This window comes from Gossypium raimondii, chromosome 6, assembly GCF_025698545.1.
Source record: "Gossypium raimondii isolate GPD5lz chromosome 6, ASM2569854v1, whole genome shotgun sequence".
Classification (NCBI taxonomy): domain Eukaryota; kingdom Viridiplantae; phylum Streptophyta; class Magnoliopsida; order Malvales; family Malvaceae; genus Gossypium; species Gossypium raimondii.
Window position 1 is genome coordinate 2,829,939 of NC_068570.1, and position 20,504 is coordinate 2,850,442.

A 20,504-nucleotide genomic window follows, 5' to 3' on the forward strand; every position below is an offset into this window, starting at 1 on the left:
GTCCACCGGCAATCCCAATTGTAGGCTGACGTCTTCCAAAGTGACAGTACACTCTCCACATGGAAGATGGAATGTGTGCGTCTCGGGTCTCCACCTCTCGATCAATACACTAATTAGTTTCGAGTACAGCTTGCATCTCCGGCCTACCGTTGCCACGTGCCAAAAACCCGCTTCCCGCAGGTAGTTCTCTATCAACGGTGATAGAGGAGCATGCATATTCCAGATTTTGCATTCCAATACCCGATCTACAGGCTTTTATAACAAATAATAAATTATTAATTATCTAAAATTACATAAATAAAAAATATCTTAAATAATATTTAAAAAATAAATTTAACACTTACCATCTTCATTTGTTCCACGGATATGTGGTGCTTATCAAGACGAGTCAATCCTCTGTCCATTAGTGAAATCGTACAAACTTTTCAGTTTTAAAAAATACGGATTTAAGACTAATTTTTTTCGGTTTAAAAAAATCAAAATTTTTAAAAATAAGGATTTAAGAGAAAATTAAAGGGAAATTGAGAGCTAATTGAGATTAAATATGAATATGAGAGAAATTGAGAGGAAATTGAGAGGAAATTTGAGAGAAGATTTGTTTGTGAAAAAAAGGGGTGGGGGTATTTATAGTTTTTTTTTACCGTTGGGGGGCAACGGTCAAATTTTTGATTGTTGCACTGTTAACGCGCAGGGTAAATCGCGTCCACTGGGACGCACCACGTCAGCAGGAAATCGCGCCCCTCAGAGAGCGCTTAGTTGCCACGTCAGCAAATCGCGCTGACGTGGCCGCGATTTGCTAAACCATACTCTGACATCGCGCTTACGTGGCAGCGATTTGGTGTAATGGGCCGATTCCGATAAACAATGAATTACAGGGCCTAATTCCGTAAATTTAAAAAAAATTTGGGCCTTTTTAGGTATTTTGCCCGCCTTTTTCTATCATTGAATGTTGGAAAATATAAAGAGGAAAAGAGAAGAATTTTGGATAGAAAATAATCTCGGTGTGAGAGAGTGAGATTGAGCAAAAAATTCTGAAGAAGTCTTAGCCTTTTATAGGCATTCAAAGTGGGGGAGTTTTTGGAAATATTCATGTATAAGGAGACAAAATCTGCATTAAAGGGGCAATTAAATCAATTTGATTAAAATCAAATCTAATAAAATTAGGATATATATGTCATTTTATATCAGATTTTGTATATATTTGCTGAGGAAAAATAAATTTCGTGTTGGGCTAAATTAGAGGTGCTCATGGGTCGGGCCGGGCCGGGCTCAACTAAAAATTCAGACCCATTTACTAGGCTCGGGCCCGGCTTGTCCCAAAAAATTGGCCTAATATTTTGCCCAAGCTCCACCCGGCCCACTCGTATTAATTTTTTATATTATTTTTATATAACTTTTTAAATATATATATAATACATCAAAAATACTAAAAACATCAAAATAAATATTTTCCAACAAATTGAAAATAAATTTTAAAAAATATGTAAATTTAAATAACACTAAGATAAATGCAACTTAACAAGCAAATGCCTTTAAAATAATAACAAAATTAACGAATGCCTTTAAATTAATAACAAAATTAACAATAAAATAAGTTTTATACAATATCCAAACAATAACAACAAAATAGTAGCAACATAATAACAAAATGGTAGCAAAATAGGGAGAAAATAACAAGAAAAAAACATTCAAAAACAAAAAAAAAGAGTATTTTTTTGTCCTTTAGTGAATTTGGACCAGGCCAAGCCCAGGCAAAAAATGCCTTACCCAAGGCCCAAGCCCATTTTTTAAATGGGCCTTATTTTTTTGTCCAAGCCCATTTTTTGGGCCTATATTTTTCCCAAACCCTCTCACATTTCGGGTGGGCTTTTGGGTTGTGCCATGATCAGTTTTAGGCTAAATATCTGAAGGCCCATTTTGGGCTTGACCAATCCAAACATTTCGCATCGCCCATGTCGTGTGAGTGAGCCCCAACCCTAACAAGTTTGGACCTCCACCCCTTCTACGTGTGAGACAAGGTTTCACGCTTAGTCACTCAATTGCCTTTTAAGTGGGTTCTCATATATATACACATCACACACTTGATATTTAACCAACGTGGATCTAAGCTTTTCTTTTTCTCAAAAAATATTTATAAATAGCTTATGTAAAACCCAAATTCTGCTCGGGCCCATTAAAACCAAATTATAATAAACCAAACATAAAAGTCCATTTACACAACCCAAAAATCAAACCCATTACATCAAACCCAATTACAGGCCCAAATGCCTAACACTAACCCTAACAAAAAAAAATCATAAAAAACCTAGCTTCTGGAACAGTCCGCGCCGCTCTCCCCATGCACAGCAGCCACGAGCATCTTTCCCACACGCGCCTCCACTCCAGCTGGCTGTACCTGTAACGAACACAACAAACAGAAAAAGAAAGTAGGCATAACAGAAAACACAACAAATAATAGAGAAAAAAATATATAAAACATTTTTCTGTAATTTCTTTTTTAATTTATTCGGCTATATAAAGCCGATTGTAGCGCTGTAGAACGGATGGAATTTTTTTTTTTCAAAAAGAAATCTAAGAAGCAAAAAGAGAATCAGAGTTTTTTTAAGGTGATTTGAGGTTTTTTTTTCTCGTTGCTTTTCTTTCTGTTATTTATTATAGGGTAAAAAAAAAGATTGAAAGAGAAAGAAATTACCTGGGGGTGTCGAATCCTTGCTCACTCCGTCGCGATCGGGGCTCGGGCAGGGGATCGATTAACTTTGGAGCAGCCAATTTTCAGAACAGCGTTTTGGAGGCGGATGTTTAGTTTTTTTTTTTTTTAAGTTTGTTTAAAACTGATAGCTGCTAATTTTAGGGTTTTAAAATGGTTATATACGGTGTAAGAAACGACGCCGTTTAAGGCCTGCTTCAGTGGCCTTAAAACGACGTCGTATAAGGCCTGTGACCTGCGTATTGACCCGACCCGAGGAGAGGATCAGCGTGTTTTGCAGCTATTGAAAAATTTTCGCATTTGGTCCCCCGTTTTCCGTGGCGTATTCAAATCAGTTTTTTTAATTTCGCCCTGCATTTTGTTTTTGTTTCATTTCGGCCCAAGTTATAATGCCGCGTTTTGGAGGGACGAGGATTATTTCCCACTTGGTCCCCCAAGTTATCCGCGCATTACATTCGGCCCCTTTGCTTTATTTTATTTTCATTTTTTTCTTTCAATTTTGTTTTTTAATTTAATTTAATCCTTGCCTATTTAATGTGCTTGATTTTCTTTAAATATTTATTATTCCATTATTTTTAATGTATTTAATTTTAAAATTAATATTATTTTAATGATCAAGCTCAATAATATTTTAAATTTTTATTAACATTGTTTAAATTTATCGAATATTATTATTTTAATTTTGCATGTATTATTTTTCTAAGCTTTTCATGTATTAATATTTTTTAATTTATTATATATTATTATTTTAATTTCCATATATATATTATTTCATATGTTTTTTTATGTAAATTCAATATAATTCGTACACATTTTTATGGTTTTATTTTATAATATGCTTTTAAAATTCACTTTTATATATTTCATCTTTAAAGATTTATACAATAATATTCTTATGCAATATTTGCTTTAAAATTCATTTATACTACTTCATATAGTATTTATTTTTTATTCTATTTTAAAACTTTTTCAAGTTTTCATATTAATTATTTTTTTAAAATTTTTATACATATAATTTATTGTTTATACATTGCTAATTCCAAATTTTTATGCTATTTTTTGTAGTTGTTTTAAAATTTGTTGCATTTTATTTGTGTTAATTTGCTTGGTATTTTCTTTTAGGATTGACTTTTAGATCATTAGTCTTTGATTGTTAATGTTGGAATTTATATAATATGTGATGCGATATTATTGCTCTTGTGTGTATTGTATTATTTATTCGTATTTATTGGTTATTTGTAGTTCATTAGAGTACATTTTGATTTACAAATTATCACTTCAGATTGTACATTATCATTCTATCGCGTTTTATTCGCTCAAAAGTTATGTTTAATATGGTTTAAGTTTTGAAATCATTTTATCTAAAAGCTTCCAAGATAGCATAACACTCGGTGTTTGGAATTTTCGAAAAGATCGTATCCTAACTTACGAGGTCCCAATTTTTCGATAATTTCGAATCCACGAACCTTTTTTTCACATTTTAAAAAAAAATTTTATCTCGGGAATCAGAAAAGGACCGTGCTCCAACTTACGGGATATGATTTCTTTTCCAAAATCGAAATGATCAAAATTTCTAAAAATAAATAAATTTTTTGGTGTTTATTCTCGTTTTGGGATTTAAGATATTGTGTCCTAACTCACGGGATATAATTCATTTTCTCGATTAACGAGAAGAGCACCCTTCCTTAAAATTTTAAGTGATTTTAAAAGGAGCATATTTTTAAATTTCTTTCCGAATTTTCAATTTTTCGACATTAAGACATTAATTAATTGATTAGGTACCAATTTTGGGCATGACAAGGGTGCTAATCCTTCCTCACATGTAACTGACTCCCGAACCCATTTTTCTTAAATTCCGTAGACCAAAATTATTGTTTTAATAAAATCAAAACGTTTTATCAAAACAATTGAATTGCAAGGTGATCCGATCACACCTCAAAAAATGTCAGTGGCAACTCCCGTTTTTGTTTTTCAAAATCCAAGTCGATCTTTTTATTAAAAAAATGGTTTCGACAGCTTACTTTGAGCATCAATTTCGCATTCATCACTCAACCATTTTGAGTAAATGATATACTGTTGTAAAGGTCTAATGAAGTAGAATATGAAACCATAATTTTATGATTCAACCTCTACCTTTATCTATTGAGAATATACCTCAAAGTTCCCATAAATTATAATTTTTCCAAGACATGAATTGGTACCTCAATAATAACAAAGAAAGCTAGAAAAGCAAGGGGTGGGCTCTTATTAAAGTTCAATATCATGTTTTTCATGAACGTTCTATCCATACAGTTACACCGACCATCAATTTTCACGTGCACTTTGTCCTTACCTATCTTGTTCTTCATCTTTCTTCACTTTGTCATGTGTATAATACCTTATCCCAACTTTTTTACCTTTTTGAATTTGCTTAGTAAAGTGGAAATTTGAAAGGATGGATACATAATTTTTCTTTTTATAAGTTTGTTTGGTAGGAGAGATGAAAAAATGGAAGGAAAATAATAATATATATTTAGAACACAAGTGTGTGTCTAAAATAACATATAATAAATAATTCAACGTAAGATTTGAAATTAATAATAATAACAACACATATACAATATGTACGAAATTTAAACATATAAATATATAATATAAACAATACTAAATGTACTACAATTATTTATCATGATTTTAGCATCAATTGTGAGTTAACGTCGAGTTGATTTGTGACACCAACTCAATTAACAATATTATTAATATATACAACTAATGGAGATAATAAATTGTGCATATTAAAATAGAAATGCATAAAATATATCAAAATGAAGCTTTGGTTGAATGGTAAATTTAAAATTTTACTAATTCAATTGATGCGAGTTTAAATATCACATATTCATATTTTCATTGGTTTTTGTTAAAATGAAAAGACTAATATATCCTCATATTTTCATAATTTTACTAATCGAGTTGGTGACTTGATTGAGGGAGACAACAACTTAGTAAAACACTTAATAAATAGTATTTATATACAACTAATGGAGATAATAAATTGTGCATATTAAAAGAAAATTGTATATAATACATTGAAATGAAGTTTTGATTGAACGATAAATGTAAGGTTTTACTAATCATTTGGCGTGGGTTCAAATCAGGCCATATGCCTATTTTTATTCATTTGTGTTAAATGAAAAGACTAATATGGTTATTTTTATTGGTTTTTATTTAAAAATGAAAAGAAAAAAAAATAAAACATTTAAAAATTGCGTAATTTTGAACTAGCATACATGTTTCTCCTTTCTTTTCTCTCCTCTTTTTAAACTTGCCCCTAAGTCCTTGTTGTGGGTGTGGTATGTGTGAGTGGTGCGGGTATGTTTCCGCCATATATGCGAGTACTAATTTTCTAATTTTAAATTAAAAAATTATAAGTTTAGAGAATATTATATATATTTAAATGATATAATTACTCTTTACGTATGGTATCATTCAAGTTTTTTAGTGATGTTTTTGGTAAATCCAATGACAGAATTGATGCGATACAATATAGGAAAATGGAATGAAAATATTTTTGCAGTATCTCATTCAAAGGTGATCGACTTACGACCTTTGTGTAAGCAAACTATCTCTTTAAAAAGTAGTATATTAGAGGCTTCTATAGTTTAATTGCAAGGGTTGAAATGGGCCAACCACAACCAAAATTGAATCCATACCTCGTTGTGTTTGTGGCAATCCGAGCATAAAGTCTGTAGTAAATCTTGGCAAATATGCTCAGGAACTGGTAAAAGGGTGTAAATGCTGGCATTTTGAGTTTGCCTTTTTGCAGTTTGGCATGTATAGTATTAGGATCGTCCCGATTAAGCAACAAGTAAAAATAGCGGAATAAATTGAGAAATTGAACACACAAATTTAACGTGGAAAAACTCCTCCAAAGAGGATAAAAAACCACGGGTAAAGATAATTTTATTATAATGGCAAAAGAACGAAGAGTACAAAAGATGGAGATAAAAACTAAACCCCAAAAACCGGAAAACAAAGAACTCTCAAACGTAAACACAAAATTCTCTAAATGTGTTATGAGTTCTAATCTCTAATGGGTGTATTTACTAAGGTTGTAAAAGAGCCTATTTATAGGCTAAATTCATATGTCAAATAATAATAAAATTGAGTTTTAATCGAGCATATGAAAGCAATTTTATAGGCCGAGCACGAAATAGGATCAATATGTAATGAAAACCATGCGATAGAATATGATCATATTGGGAGAGCAGATTTTGTCTCAAAAAGATTAAGGGTATCCTACGAGGGTAACACACATTTATGACAAAGTTATTGGATAAACACTTAATAAAGTAGTCTTTATAATGATATATAATAAGGGAGAGTTCAATCATGGTACTATAGTGGAATAAATCCATGATTAATTAAGTTGTAATTAATAGGGAAAAGGCTGAAACTTAATTACATATTATTCAAGCCCTAATTATATATGTCCAGTCGGTCCCTCCGCTAGCTCGAGATAACTCGAAACGAATTGAATGTAAATCGCATGTATCACTATCTGCAGTGAATGCATTTTCTCGCTAAGTACAAAAGATGACTTAGAAATTAATTTAATTTCTTTGAATTATTATTGTAATTAAATAATTGAAATTTGAAGTGAAAATTAAATTAGTTAGTAATCATAAGATTTGTTGGATGAGGCAATTAAATTAATTTCATCATGGAATCTAATATGGTAAAATTACCATGACTTTAGTGAAATTAGAATTGAATTGAAAAATAGTTTAAATAAATAAATAAATTAATTAATTAATATTTGGGAAATAAAAAATAACTATTCAATTGGATAAATTATAAGTGTTGCGTAAAATCTTGGATAACAGATTATACACAAAAGGTCCAAATAAGCCTGGTTGAAATATGAGGTGGACCAAAATCCCTTAAGGTTGCCACCGCCTACTGGTATTCCACTTCTAGTGAAATAGGATCACATCTTCCCACTGGATAGAAGTCTTGTTATTGATATGGTTGAATAGGATCACATCTTCTCATGCCCTGGTGCTTAGGCAAATTCCCTAGCTTCACGCGTAGGCCTCCAATCTATAGTGAAAACATCTATGTAGAGATTCATCTCCTCAAATCTATGATCAAAATATTCTCTCAAAGCATGGAACTCCTTTTGGAGATTGGTGACATTTTCCTGATTTTTTCAAGTATCTCCTCTTGTTTGGTTGTTTCAAGAACCTATAATTGCGGTAGTGTTAGCCATAGAGAAAACCCGACTTGAATGCCAAATTGATACAAGATGGAAGATGGAATGATAGACTATTTCACGAATGGCCTAAAAGAGAAAGCTTGCTAGTTGCAAATCTTAAAGAAAAAGGAAAGAAAAGCCGAAGGAGTTTCTTGGAGAAATTGTATTACTAGAATTTTTAGTCAACTTAGAATTGTTTGCAATGACCACCAAAGGAACTATTAATAGGACTAAGAATACATGTAAAGAGGAGATAAACAAAGTAGTATTTTTTTTTTTTTACCTCTAAACAGGGCAATACTTTGGTGCCTATAGATACTATTTTTTTTTTCTCAATCTGGGCACTTGGTAATTTTTTCTTTTTATCTTTAAACTTGGATTATGTAAAAGTGTGATGATGTGGCATTTAAGATTGTTCCACACAATCACTTGAAACTTAACAAAATGTATTATTTATTTTTTAAAAAATAAATTTTATATAATTTTTTAATTTTCAACTGATGATGTAGCACAATCTCAAAGTTATACATCATCACTTTTTTTACATAATCGAACCTCATCAAGGGTGGATCCAAGAGGGTTGGCACGGGCCCGACCCCAAAAAATAGAAAATTTTTTATTTAGACCCTTTATAATTTATAAAATTTTAAATTAATAATAGTAAAATTGTACTTTGGCCCCCAAAAATAATAAAAATTGATTTTATCCCTTAAAAATTATAAAGATATAAGCTATTAAAATAGTGAAATTACACTTTTACTATTGTAAAAATAAACAATTTAATTCCGACCCTCTCCCAAAAAATTTTCTAGCTTCGCCCCTGACAATGCTTATATAAGTTTGTCCCCTTAAGTCATATTTCTGGATTCGCCATTGAATCTCATGTAACAAAGTGGACCTAGTTACCAAGTTTAAGTATCAAAATACATGCACAAAAAAAAAACACATATACCAAAAGAGAAAGGATTGTATGAATCTGTGATTTCACATCATCTTTATCTCTTTCCAATAAGAGAATGAAAATTTGATTTTTCCTCCTGATTTTCAACATTTTTAGTTGAATTTGAAAATTTTCAAGAAGAAAAAGTTGAAAATCAGGAGGAAAATCTAATTTTTCATTCTCCTATTGAAAAAGGATAGGGATAATGTGAAATCACGCTTTATATAATCCTCTCTATACCAAAATATGACTTATTATAAAGTTCAAGGGTCAAAATTTACATTAACCTAAATTTAAATTCAATATAGCTCTTAATAAGCTTGCACATCATGATGTCACTTAATGACATCAAAATTAGTCACATATTTAATAATAAATATAGATATAGATATAGATATAGATATAGATAGGCTAACAACTTCGACCTAGTGATAAAATATTATATTGTAAAACTTGAAAGATCGGTTTAATTCCAAGCTACCCATCCACTATCAATTATCTATCTATCTATATCTATATACATATACCTATACATATACATATTCTAAAAATTAAAGGGTAATTATTCTATCTATATTGGTAGCGGAGTGAAAAACTTCACAACCGAGTTTAAGATGATGTTAAGTGCCATTCTTTAATTCTTTAATTTTTATTTTATTATAGTCGGAAAAAATGATATCAATCCAAATCTAATGGAATTTTTACTGAAAATATATAAAATAATTATCCGTATTTTAAATAATAAAATAGAAAAGATAATCTCTCTTCCTTCTTCCCCCCAAATGTTTTATTATTGTTACTTAAGAATAATCCAGTTAAAAAAAAAAAAAAAGTAAAAGTTTCAGCCGTCTCCCAGTGGCGTGATTTCCTCCCTCAACTAATATCTTTTTAGCTCCTTACTCACTCCCTCGTTATTTCTCTGGTATTAAACAACCACAAATTTTTTTTTTTTTTTTTGCTTTAGTTTCTTTGAATTATATTCATATAATAATATTTAAAAGCCCATGTGGAAATTTTATGTTTTATTCATATTTTTGTCAAGTCTGGTTTTGATTATTTACAACTTTTTCCAAGCTCGGAAAAATAGAAAAACCTTCTTCTTTGCTTTCTTCTTTATCTATTTAATATTTCTGGGTTATTTACCTGGGAAATTTCCTTTAAGGATCATAGTTCCTTTCTTGGTCTTTTGGTCGTCAACTAGGTCTCGTTTTGTGACAAATTTTCTACTTCTAGAGAAGCCGTATTTTTTTTTCATTTTTTGTTTGGTTAGGTTAGACATAAATTTCGAGAGTAGTTAGCTTAGAGTTTATCTAAGTAAAAAGAAAAAGATATCTTTTTATAATTGTCTGTGGGACTACGCCAACGGTTTAAATTGAATAAAATTGGTCTTATTTTCGTGGGGTAGCCATTATAAATAACCCAAAATTTACCTTCCATATTCATTTATCCTTTCTTCTCTGCAGGTTATCTTGCATATTTGCAGTAATGGAAAAAATTCCCTCTGGCGCTTGTAAAACTCTTCATCTGGTTTGTGCTCAGTTTCTTTTAATATTTTTAAAGCAATTTGTTGAAGAATATAATTTAGTGTTTATTTATGTACGAACGTTCAGGTAAGGCATGCACAAGGAATGCACAATCTAGAATCAGAGAAAAGTCGAGATCCATTAACATCCTTTGAGTTTTTTGATGCTCAACTCTCCTCTCAGGGCTGGCAGCAGGTGATATTTTTCTCCAAGTATTCGCATTATTAGATAAATTTACGCTGGAGTCAAAGTAACATAGCTTTTGGAGTTCTTTTTAACAGGTTCGGCAGAAGCGGAAAGATGTGTGTGCCAATGGACTGCTTAAAAGGATTGAGTTAGTCATCACTTCCCCTATGTCAAGGTACCAAAATTTTAGCATATATCTGACAAATGTTTTCTTTTCCTGAGGCAAGTGTTGTCATGTTTTTTTATATGTGGTTGGATTATTACAGGACATTGCAAACGGCGGTCGGAATATTTCATGGTGAAGACCAACCAGAACTGTCAGATGTCACTTCATATGAGGAAGGAAATGGGAGGATTAGTGATAATGATCAGCAACCAACTTTCAATCGCCCACCAATTATAGCACTTGAAGTTTGTCGTGAACGATTGGTATGATTGCTAACATCCGAAGATACCGTATTATAAATGCAATATATAACATCATATTTCATGGCAAAAGTAATTATATTAAAAATTATTAAATCAAAAAATAAACTGGTGTTTCTGTTAAAATTTTATCTATTTTTTTACTATTAAAATGTTAGCATAAGGTAAATATATAAACTGATTTAATCATTTTTTAAATAAATAGAACAAAATGTAGAAATACATTATTTTATTAATTCCATGTTTGGTATTCCCTATTCAAGTTTGGACCATATTGTTTTGTCCTCACAAGTAGGATGCGTAGTGTTCGGTACAAAGCCAAGTTGTTTTTATATGGTTGAATACGGTGAAATTAGAATTTTTTTTATATATAAATCATAAATAACTTTTATTGTAGGGAAAATACGAATGCGACAAGAGAGGAACTATCAGCCATTATCGGTCTCATTTCCCCGCGGTTGATTTTTCATTGGCAAGTGTTTATTTCTTTTAGTCATAGTTTTCACACGTTCTTGGTTAATTTCAATACAGTCCCCCATTGAATACTACTTTCATTAATTAACATTCACTAACATGCACCTAAACCCTAATGTTCAGATCGAAAATGAAGACGACATTTTATGGGAAGCAAATAAAAGAGAGCCCTTCGGAGATGTACTAGCTAGGGGAATGAAGTTTATCAATTGGTTAGCTCTAAAGCTTTGCCTAATTTTGTTCACACCCACGGTGCACCTGAATAAAATCTTGTCCATGAATGCTTTTTTTAAAGGCCAAATTTGTATTCTCACTTTTACAACCGTGAATGGTTATACTGTAAAAGTACCATGAATGCCCTCTTAAGAATTAGATTGTATTTTGCTCATTCTACTAAAAGTTCCCTGTTAAAAACTAGTCTTTACACCTTAGCATGCATGAGGTATACATGGTGACCATCTATCACATCTGGTTATTATATCAGCTACGCCGGTTTATAATAGTACAAATGGTTAAAATAATTTACCTATTTTTAATAAAAAGGACCAAGTTGTTCTTGAATTTAATGTATAAAGATTAATTACTTACTTTTTAAATAGAGTGAACAAAATATTATCCGACTTCTAATATTAAACCTTCATGATACTTTTCAGTTGTTGGTCCAAAACCATGCACTTTGATTAAACTATTGTTGGCTTAATTAAATTTTTTTTTTGTAGGTTGTGGACAAGGAAAGAGACAGAGATAGCAGTGGTGAGCCATGGTGTGTTTTTGCAGGAAGCTTTTGAACTTATTAATACTAATAAGTATCGGGCCTTAAAGGTTCGAGCCCCCCGGTCAGTATACAATTAAATTAATTTAAGGGCATTTATATATATATAAAATACTGTTAAATGTTTGAAATTTTAATTTAATAATTAGATTTTTACTCATATCTGTTTTTCGTGACATAATATTTAGAATTATCCATAACTCCTCCAATCTATAAATGAGAGAATAATGCATTTCAGTGTACTGAAACTCACATTTTTCTGCATTGACAATAATATTTATACTAATCAAGTTAAGATTCAATCGGTAATTTAAAATCTAGAGTTAAAAAGCCATAGTTTTGTTTTTATAACATTGGACGGCAACAACCTTTTATATTCACGAAGAGCTGTAATTGCTTGAACCATGTGTTTATTAATGATAATTAATTTATAGATAATTGCATTTCCTGTCTTATTATTAAGCAAATATTAGCACAACCCTTGATTAGATCGAAATAAAAAAACGTTCCAGGCGAGACGTTGAGCCTTAAACACGACAAACACGTGACTCCCTATTTCTATGTTTAAAGTTTTATCATGCATTTTAAAACTTTCAATTTCTATATACGTGCAGCTTTGAAAACTGTGAAATACGTTCAGTCCGCATTTCTTATGAAAGGTGAGTTGATTTTTTTTGATAAACATTCAGTATTTATATATTAATTTATTTTCAATTTGCATTTTTATAGTGTAATGGGATTGGGATCAGATTTGGTGCAAATTGGTTATTATGAAATGAGTATCCCACATGGAAATGAAGTCCAAAGAGATTCCAAGAAGAAAAATGTTTCAGTGGAGGAATTGGAAGTCATCAATTGATAATATTCATTTTACGTTCAAGGTGTTAAGATATTAAATGCTAACTATTTTAATTGTGTTCTTAGAATTTTTGTCTTTAATTTGATAGCATAATAACAAAACACATTGTGAGAATATTATTAAGATAAACGTTGTTTATAGAGCGGCAGGTCGGCTTAGTACTTTATATTTGGACGGCCACCGGTCGTTTATTGTGAATTGATAATTGCCGACAAATAGCCGTCGTCCGTCCCTGTTGCTATCCTATGCCGCCAAAGGCTCGCTTTTGTAATTTATGTTTATTTAAACAGTCAAAGGTTTCCTCCTTGAAATAAAAAAGAAGAGTGGGAACAATGTGTGTTATGCCGTTTGAAAATTTGGAAGTTTGTTGGGTCCGTTGACCATCTCCACAGACCATAATATATATATATACACATTTTATTCAACTTACAACAACTTAAACCACAACATTAGTTAGGAGGAGTTATAGATAGTTTTAGGTATCATATAATAAAAGATAGTATTAGATATGTTTTATGATTCATATTTGATGTTTGTAGTTACCTCTCAGTTCCAATGTTCAAACTTATATTATTTCCATGATTCAAATACTGTCATTTTTAAAATTTTTACTATATACGAAAGTATATCAGGTTATTTAGTGAAAATAGTTGAAATAACAATAAAACTATATTTGTTGAGAAATTACGCAATAATTTAAGCTCTAAAGAAGTTAAGTGTCAAAGAAGATTTCTCTTTTTTCTCATACACAATTAACATTAATGAGTATTCCTCCAAATTTTATCTTCACATTCAAAAGTATCCACTATATCTTTAGTTTCGAAAGCACTACTAAGCTTTATCTTCAAACCTTATCATTAATCCGCACAGTCTTTGTCATTCTTTATTCCCTTATATTGTAAAAGATAAGCATTCCTAAACCTTTTACAAGTACTTGAACACTACTCCCATAATACAAAAGATTTTTAAAAAATTGAACACTAAATTTAAGTTTAAAATTTTGCTTTACACTTTATCATTGTTAAGAAAATTATATATAATATTTTTATTATAAATTATCAATCGCGTGTGAATAAATAAATTATTGAAAATGTTAAATTTTTTTGAATGGCTATAAAAAATCCCTTAGTCAACAAATTCCGACGAATATTGTATAACACTACACCCTAAAATAAACATGCATGTTTCAGTACTCTTTAAACTCGATTTATGAATTTTTTAAATTTGAATCATTTAAAATCTCTTGAATTATCAATGACAAGTTTCAGCCATTCAATTTTAAATTTTGAATGAGTGAATTGAAAAATCAATTTTGTAATTTGTCCATAATAAACTTGATGGAGTGCCAACAAAATCGCTCATTCCTTAACTAGTGTAATTTTATGCTATGCAAATTGCATTGATAATTTTATGATTAAGACAGACACCAGAACCAGATGTAGAGGGTAAGCTAATTGGTTTGGGGTTAATTTTAGTCTACCGACTTGACTTTTGTCTGAGTTTGATTTTTCTATGAAAGCTCTTTTATTCTTCAAGAAGAAAAAAGCATATTCACACCTTAAGCCCATATGATTGTCCAATGTCAATTTATTTTACTTCTTTTTCGTAAAGTTTATAGTAAAACGAACATCAAAGATAAACACATAATTAAATAACTAATTTCACAAATTAACATAAAATTAAACTCATACTGTTAAGTATGACTCCTATTTCAGTCAAATTTGAGAAATAATCTTTTAGTTAAACTCTGTTTATTTATTAGTTTAGATTATTTATTATTACTTGACCTATGAATTTAGCCTATAAATAGGCTCTTTTACAACCTTAGAAAACACACCCATTAGAGATTAGAACTCATAACACATTTAGAGAATTTTGTGTTTACATTTTGAGGGTTCTTTGTTTTCGGGGTTTAGTTTTTATCTCCATCTTCTGTACTCTTCGTTCTTTTTCCATTATAGTAAAATTACCTTTGCCTATTGTTTTTTATCCTCTTTGGAGGGGTTTTTCCACTTTAAATTTGTGTGTTCAATTTCACAATTTATTCTGCTATTTTTTACTTGTTGCTTAATCAGGTCGATCACCAACAATTTCACAATTTTCTTAGATCAGCTAGTTTAGAGATGGCAGCAACAAAGTTTGAAATTGAGAAGTTCGATGGTGAGACAAATTTCAATCTGTGGCAAGTTCGGATGATGGCAATTCTAGTTCAATCCGGCTTGAGAAAGGTTGTTACCAGAAAAAAGCCTAAGAATCTAAATAAAATAAAATGGGAAGAGCTTGATAAAAAGGCTTTGTCTACAATCCAGTTGTGCCTCGCAAATACGATATTACAGGAGGTATTGATAGAGAAGACCTCATCCGCCTTGTGGAAAATGTTAGAAACTCTTTATGCAACTAAGTCTCTGGCTAACCGCTTAGTGTTGAAACAACGTCTATTTACGTTTCGCATGAATGAAGGTGAGCTTCTTAGAGATCACATCAATCAATTCATTACTCTTTTAAATGATTTAAAGAATGTTGAGGTTCAAATTGACGATGAAGATCAAGCTTTGCTATTATTGTGCTCTTTACCCCTTTCATACAAGTATTTTAAGAAGACCCTGATTTATGGCAGAGACAAACTCTCATTCGAAGATGTGAAGGGTCATTTGTTGAGTAGAGAAAAATTCGACAATGAGTTTGGTTTGGATAGCAAGGCAGATAGGCAAGCTTCTGTTTTGGTAGCATCAAAGAAGCGAGACAAAAGATGTCGCTATTGTAAGAAGTTAAGTCACGTCAAAGCAGATTATTATAAATTGTGAAATAAAAAGATTGCTGAAAGTAACGAGGAAGATGTAGCTGGTGCCAATTTGGTCGATGAAAGCAGTGATGATTTCTTGTTAGTGTCAACGAGCGAAAACTCTGAGCTTACATCCGAGTGGATCCTAGATTTGGGATGTTCTTTCCACATGTGTCCCAATAGAGAATGGTTCTTCACATACAGCTTGGTTGAAGGTGGAGTTGTACGCATGGGAAACAATTTATCCTGTAAGGTAATTGGTATTGGTACTGTTAAAACTAAGATGTACGATGGAACGATTATGACACTCTAAGAAGTCAGGTATGTACTTGATTTACGAAAGAATCTCATCTCCTTGAGTATTTTAAACTCGAAAGGATGTAGAATTAACATCGAGTCGAGCGGCATTAAGGTATCTCGCAGAGCTCTCATTTTGTTAAAAGATAAAAGGACCGGTAGTCTTTATATTCTCGAGGTTCTACAGTGACCGGTGAAATCAGACATCCATCGTCAATTTCTAAGCACAGATTCGACTCAATTAATTTCCTACATAGTTCAAGATATGCTCGTGATGGGTTTTGACAAAGATGGCGGTATGGAAATATGAGTTAAGGTAGAGATTTGTTAAGTATGACTCCTATTTCAGTCAAATTTGAGAAATAATCTTCTAGTTAAACTCCGTTTCTTTGTTTCAATCAAACTCTGATTAGTTTAAATTATTTTATTATTATTTTACCTATGAATTTAGCCTATAAATAGGCTCTTTTACAACCTTAGAAAACACATCCATTAGAGATTAGAACTTATAACACATTTAGAGAATTTTGTGTTTACGTTTTGAGGGTTATTTGTCTTCAAATTTTTGGAGTTTAGTTTTTATCTCTATCTTTTGTACTTTTCATTCTTTTGTCATTATAGTAAAATTATTTTTGATCCTCTTTAGAGGGGTTTTTCTACGTTAAATTTGTGTGTTCAATTTCTCTGTAACACCCTAAACTCGGCCTAGACGTCCAGCCAAGTTTAGAGAGTTACATCATCGATACTCAAATACCACACAAATAACACAATAATGCTAAATTATGCTTCGCATAATATTCATCAAAAATATTTGTTAAGTATATAATCACCCAAAGTCATACTAACATAGTTTATCAAAATTTTTAACGTATTAAAAGAAAGATAAACGCTTGATCGAGCTCCCGCGGCGGACCCGTTCAAGTCTGAAAACCACCTAAAATCCAATTAATAACAAAATAAGTTGTGAACTCAGTGCGTAAAAGAACTTTGTTCAACTAATGCTCACTTATAAAATCATTCAGAATTCAAAGATTCGATTAGATACATAAGTAATTTCAGTTTAGACTCAGAGCAAATTAGTTACATATATACATATGCAATTTCAGTTTCATATATGATACAGATGAGATTCATATACAATATTCCTAACCCAATCCACTACACACTGTCTTCGGCCATCCCAACACACCGTTAAGGACATTCAATGCCCAATCAACCCTGCACACCTTAGAGTGTCCATTTGACACTTTTATAGAGACGCAACTTAGCTGCTAGATCGGAATGCGACAAAGCGCCAAAATTAGATTTATACGCATAATGGCTTAGCCACTAATTCAGAACAGATTATTTCCTTCTTCACAATATCCCAACCCATGCAAATGCATAGTACAAATACCCGAATCATGTATTCAGTCGTTCTAATTTATTTCACAAATAGATAAGACAGTTCAACATCAGAATAAGTATCATGGTATACGCACAACTGTGTTATACACATATCAGTATCAGAGTATCAGACAGTTCTCATATAATCAAATTCAATCATTCCTACATTGAGAAGGCCAATATCAGTGTTAAGCAACATTTACGGCCTCAAAAATAGGTTTCAGGCCCCAATAACATGCCACACAGCTTAGACACACTCCCATGTCCCCTGTCCATGTGGTTTTAAAGCATAAACAGTGAGTTATACGGCCTAGACACACGCCTGTATCCCTGTTCGTATGACTCACACGGCCTAGTCACACGCTCGTATCCCTGGTCGTGTGGTCTTGTACCATAAACAGTGAGTTACACAGCTAGACACACGCTCGTGATTGCTGCCCGTGTGAACCCTGCACTAATATGGCCATACACGGCCTAAACACACGCCCATGTGCCTTACCCGTGTGGCTCCAAAATGATAAACAGTGAGTTACACAGCCATGTGAATCACACAGCCTGGATACATGCCCGTGTGCCTAGCCATGTGCCACTATTTTCGGCAACTGAAACTTATAAAAATTAAGATTTTTGGTAAGCACCTAATTTCGCTTTGACAGAAAAATAGTACGAGGACTACCAGGAACCTAATTAACCATCCAATTATCAATTACACCATTGTTTTCAATATTTACTAAAATCAATCTATCGTCAGGATCATGTCGAAAGTTTTGACGCATCCCCAACTCAAGTCGCATACTTACCTCGCACGAAACAAAAGAAACTCAGCTACCACAGCGGAAAAATGTCTCTTGTAATATCCTCGTCTAAAAAGGAACCAATCAAGTGTTTAAATAGAACGTTCAAGTAAACGAGCAAAATCACGTTTCGATAGAATAATGTTAACAAGACGAAACTCGCAGAACGAAAGGAGATAACGACGAAACTACACAGTAATCACACAATCAACCTCACAAGCAGCAAAAAAGGAAGGCTTTGGGAGCTTGAAACTTTTGGTTAATAAATCTCTTGCATGTAAGTGATTTTTAATCTCGTTTTTGATGATTTTTATGTTTTCGAAATCATTGTAGCTTAATCTAGCTAAATAGGGGACTAATTTGTGATATGATTGAAAGTTTAGGGTTTTTCCATGAGAGCATTTTAGTTGTTCTTGAAGTTTAATGGAAGAAAATGAACCCTTGTTTTAAATAAACAACTTTTTTTAAGTGAGCTTTGATAAAATTGTTAATTAGGGGTTTAATTGAGAAATATGATAATTATGTGTTAAATGTGTGAATTTGTTGAATATATGGGATACTATAAGCACATATAAAATTTAGCTAGGGTTGGGTATAGTGAAATTGCATGAATTTCATTTTACAAGCCTAGGGACTAAATTGTAAAGAAGTCAAATGTTTAGGGGCAAAATGACAATTTTGCCAAAACATGAAATTGGATTGAATTGAATAGAATAATGATTAAATGAGTTAAATTTGATTATATAGATCAAGAAAAATGACGTACGGAATTAGATTAATAGAAAGACAAAGTTATCGATTAAATAATCGTTTTTCGTCGTACGAGTTCGAGGTAAGTTCGTATGTTAATAAGCATTAACTTATACATGTTTTAAATGCTTTATTATTATAATTGTAATGATATGACTCTACGAAAATACTCGACGAAAATTTGATATTTATGAATTGGATCCCGGTTGAACCATAGGAATAGATAGGATACAAATGACATGTCATTAGGGGTTACCGTGTTTTGGGTGTTGGAATCATACGTCCTACCGATGGCTGAGTTTTTGGCATGTGTTGCAGTTACTTTATAGCTTGAGTGAAAAACACCGTATAGGTACGTCTTGACTGACAACTTGTGTAAGCAAACCCAGTTATAGCTCGAGAGTGAGCATCGATATGAGATATGTGATGGAGGTGGTTTTGACCACGTATTGGCACTTAGTGTGCGAGATACTCGAGTATCTGATAGTATTCCAAGTGGTTCAATGGGCACAGTAATGATACGAGGTTACAAGTTCAGTACGAACTAGTACAAGTATTTACATGGAAATGGTTCATATACGATATACAGATATACGGTATAGATGCTACATGTACATGAAATTTGATAATAGTTGATTTCATACATGATTCTCGATTTTTATATAAATACATGGTTAATTTGGATTATTGATATATGTTTAGCCATATGTTTGAATTATAAATGCACATAAGTAGTGTGTGCTTATGTCAAGATATTTTGAGATAAATTGGCTAGTTCTTGTAATATTTAACATTGAGAGGTTATTGTTGTTTAGGCTAAGGCCAAGACACGTTGGATTGACTTAAATAGATTATGCTTATAAATTGAAGTGGTAAACTTTATTTTTGAGCTACGAACTTACTAAGCATTACATGCTTACTTTGTGTTACTTTCTATTTGTACCTAGATATCAGAAGCTCGTTTGGGTTGGAAATTGTCAGAGATTTCATCACACTATCTATCGACTATTTTAGTACTTATGGTTTTATAATTTTTGTTATAATGACATGTATAAGTTATTTTAGCTAATGATAGCCTACATGTTTTGTTGTGTTTTAGTCATTTGATTGGCTTGAATTTGGTATATTCTTTTGTGTCAATATGTAAATAGCCTTATGGTATTTGATATATGGTTGTCATGTGAATGACTTAGTTGTAAAACGGTGTTTTGAATACCAAATGGTTGATTTTGATAAATGGCATACATGTTAAGTTATAGGCACAATGATGCATGCATGTGTTTGATCATATAGGCATGTTTGAGATATATATAGTTTGCATGATAACAAGTGGTCAATTGAAGTACTTATCGTCATTGTGTTGTATGTGTGGATA

General features: G+C 31.7%; 1 protein-coding gene and 1 long non-coding RNA gene across 4 annotated transcripts; one reads left to right on the forward strand and one right to left on the reverse strand.

The window, feature by feature from the left end:
* Positions 1-2,173: 2,173 nt before the first annotated feature.
* On the reverse strand, positions 2,174-2,998 carry LOC105774809 (uncharacterized). The gene is made up of 2 exons (XR_001127552.2): positions 2,693-2,998; positions 2,174-2,395 (listed from the first exon to the last, which is right to left on the reverse strand). It is a non-coding gene; the product is annotated as an uncharacterized LOC105774809 (long non-coding RNA).
* A 6,719-nt stretch (positions 2,999-9,717) lies between these two features.
* On the forward strand, positions 9,718-13,475 carry LOC105774759 (phosphoglycerate mutase-like protein 1). 3 transcript variants are annotated; one of them, XM_012597336.2, is made up of 10 exons: positions 9,718-9,802; positions 10,344-10,407; positions 10,491-10,598; positions 10,685-10,764; positions 10,856-11,018; positions 11,413-11,487; positions 11,613-11,701; positions 12,209-12,325; positions 12,876-12,920; positions 12,991-13,475. In XM_012597336.2, the coding sequence occupies exons 2-10, from the start codon at positions 10,366-10,368 to the stop codon at positions 13,118-13,120; spliced, it is 849 nt and encodes a 282-aa protein (XP_012452790.1). In that variant the 5' UTR covers positions 9,718-9,802; positions 10,344-10,365; the 3' UTR covers positions 13,121-13,475. The 3 variants fall into 3 exon arrangements, with proteins under 3 accessions (XP_012452790.1, XP_052488161.1, XP_012452789.1); XM_052632201.1 differs by lacking the exon at positions 9,718-9,802 and adding an exon at positions 9,912-10,081 and having other exon boundaries at positions 12,209-12,252; positions 12,991-13,140; XM_012597335.2 differs by lacking the exon at positions 9,718-9,802 and adding an exon at positions 9,915-10,081.
* The last annotated feature ends 7,029 nt before the right edge of the window (positions 13,476-20,504 follow it).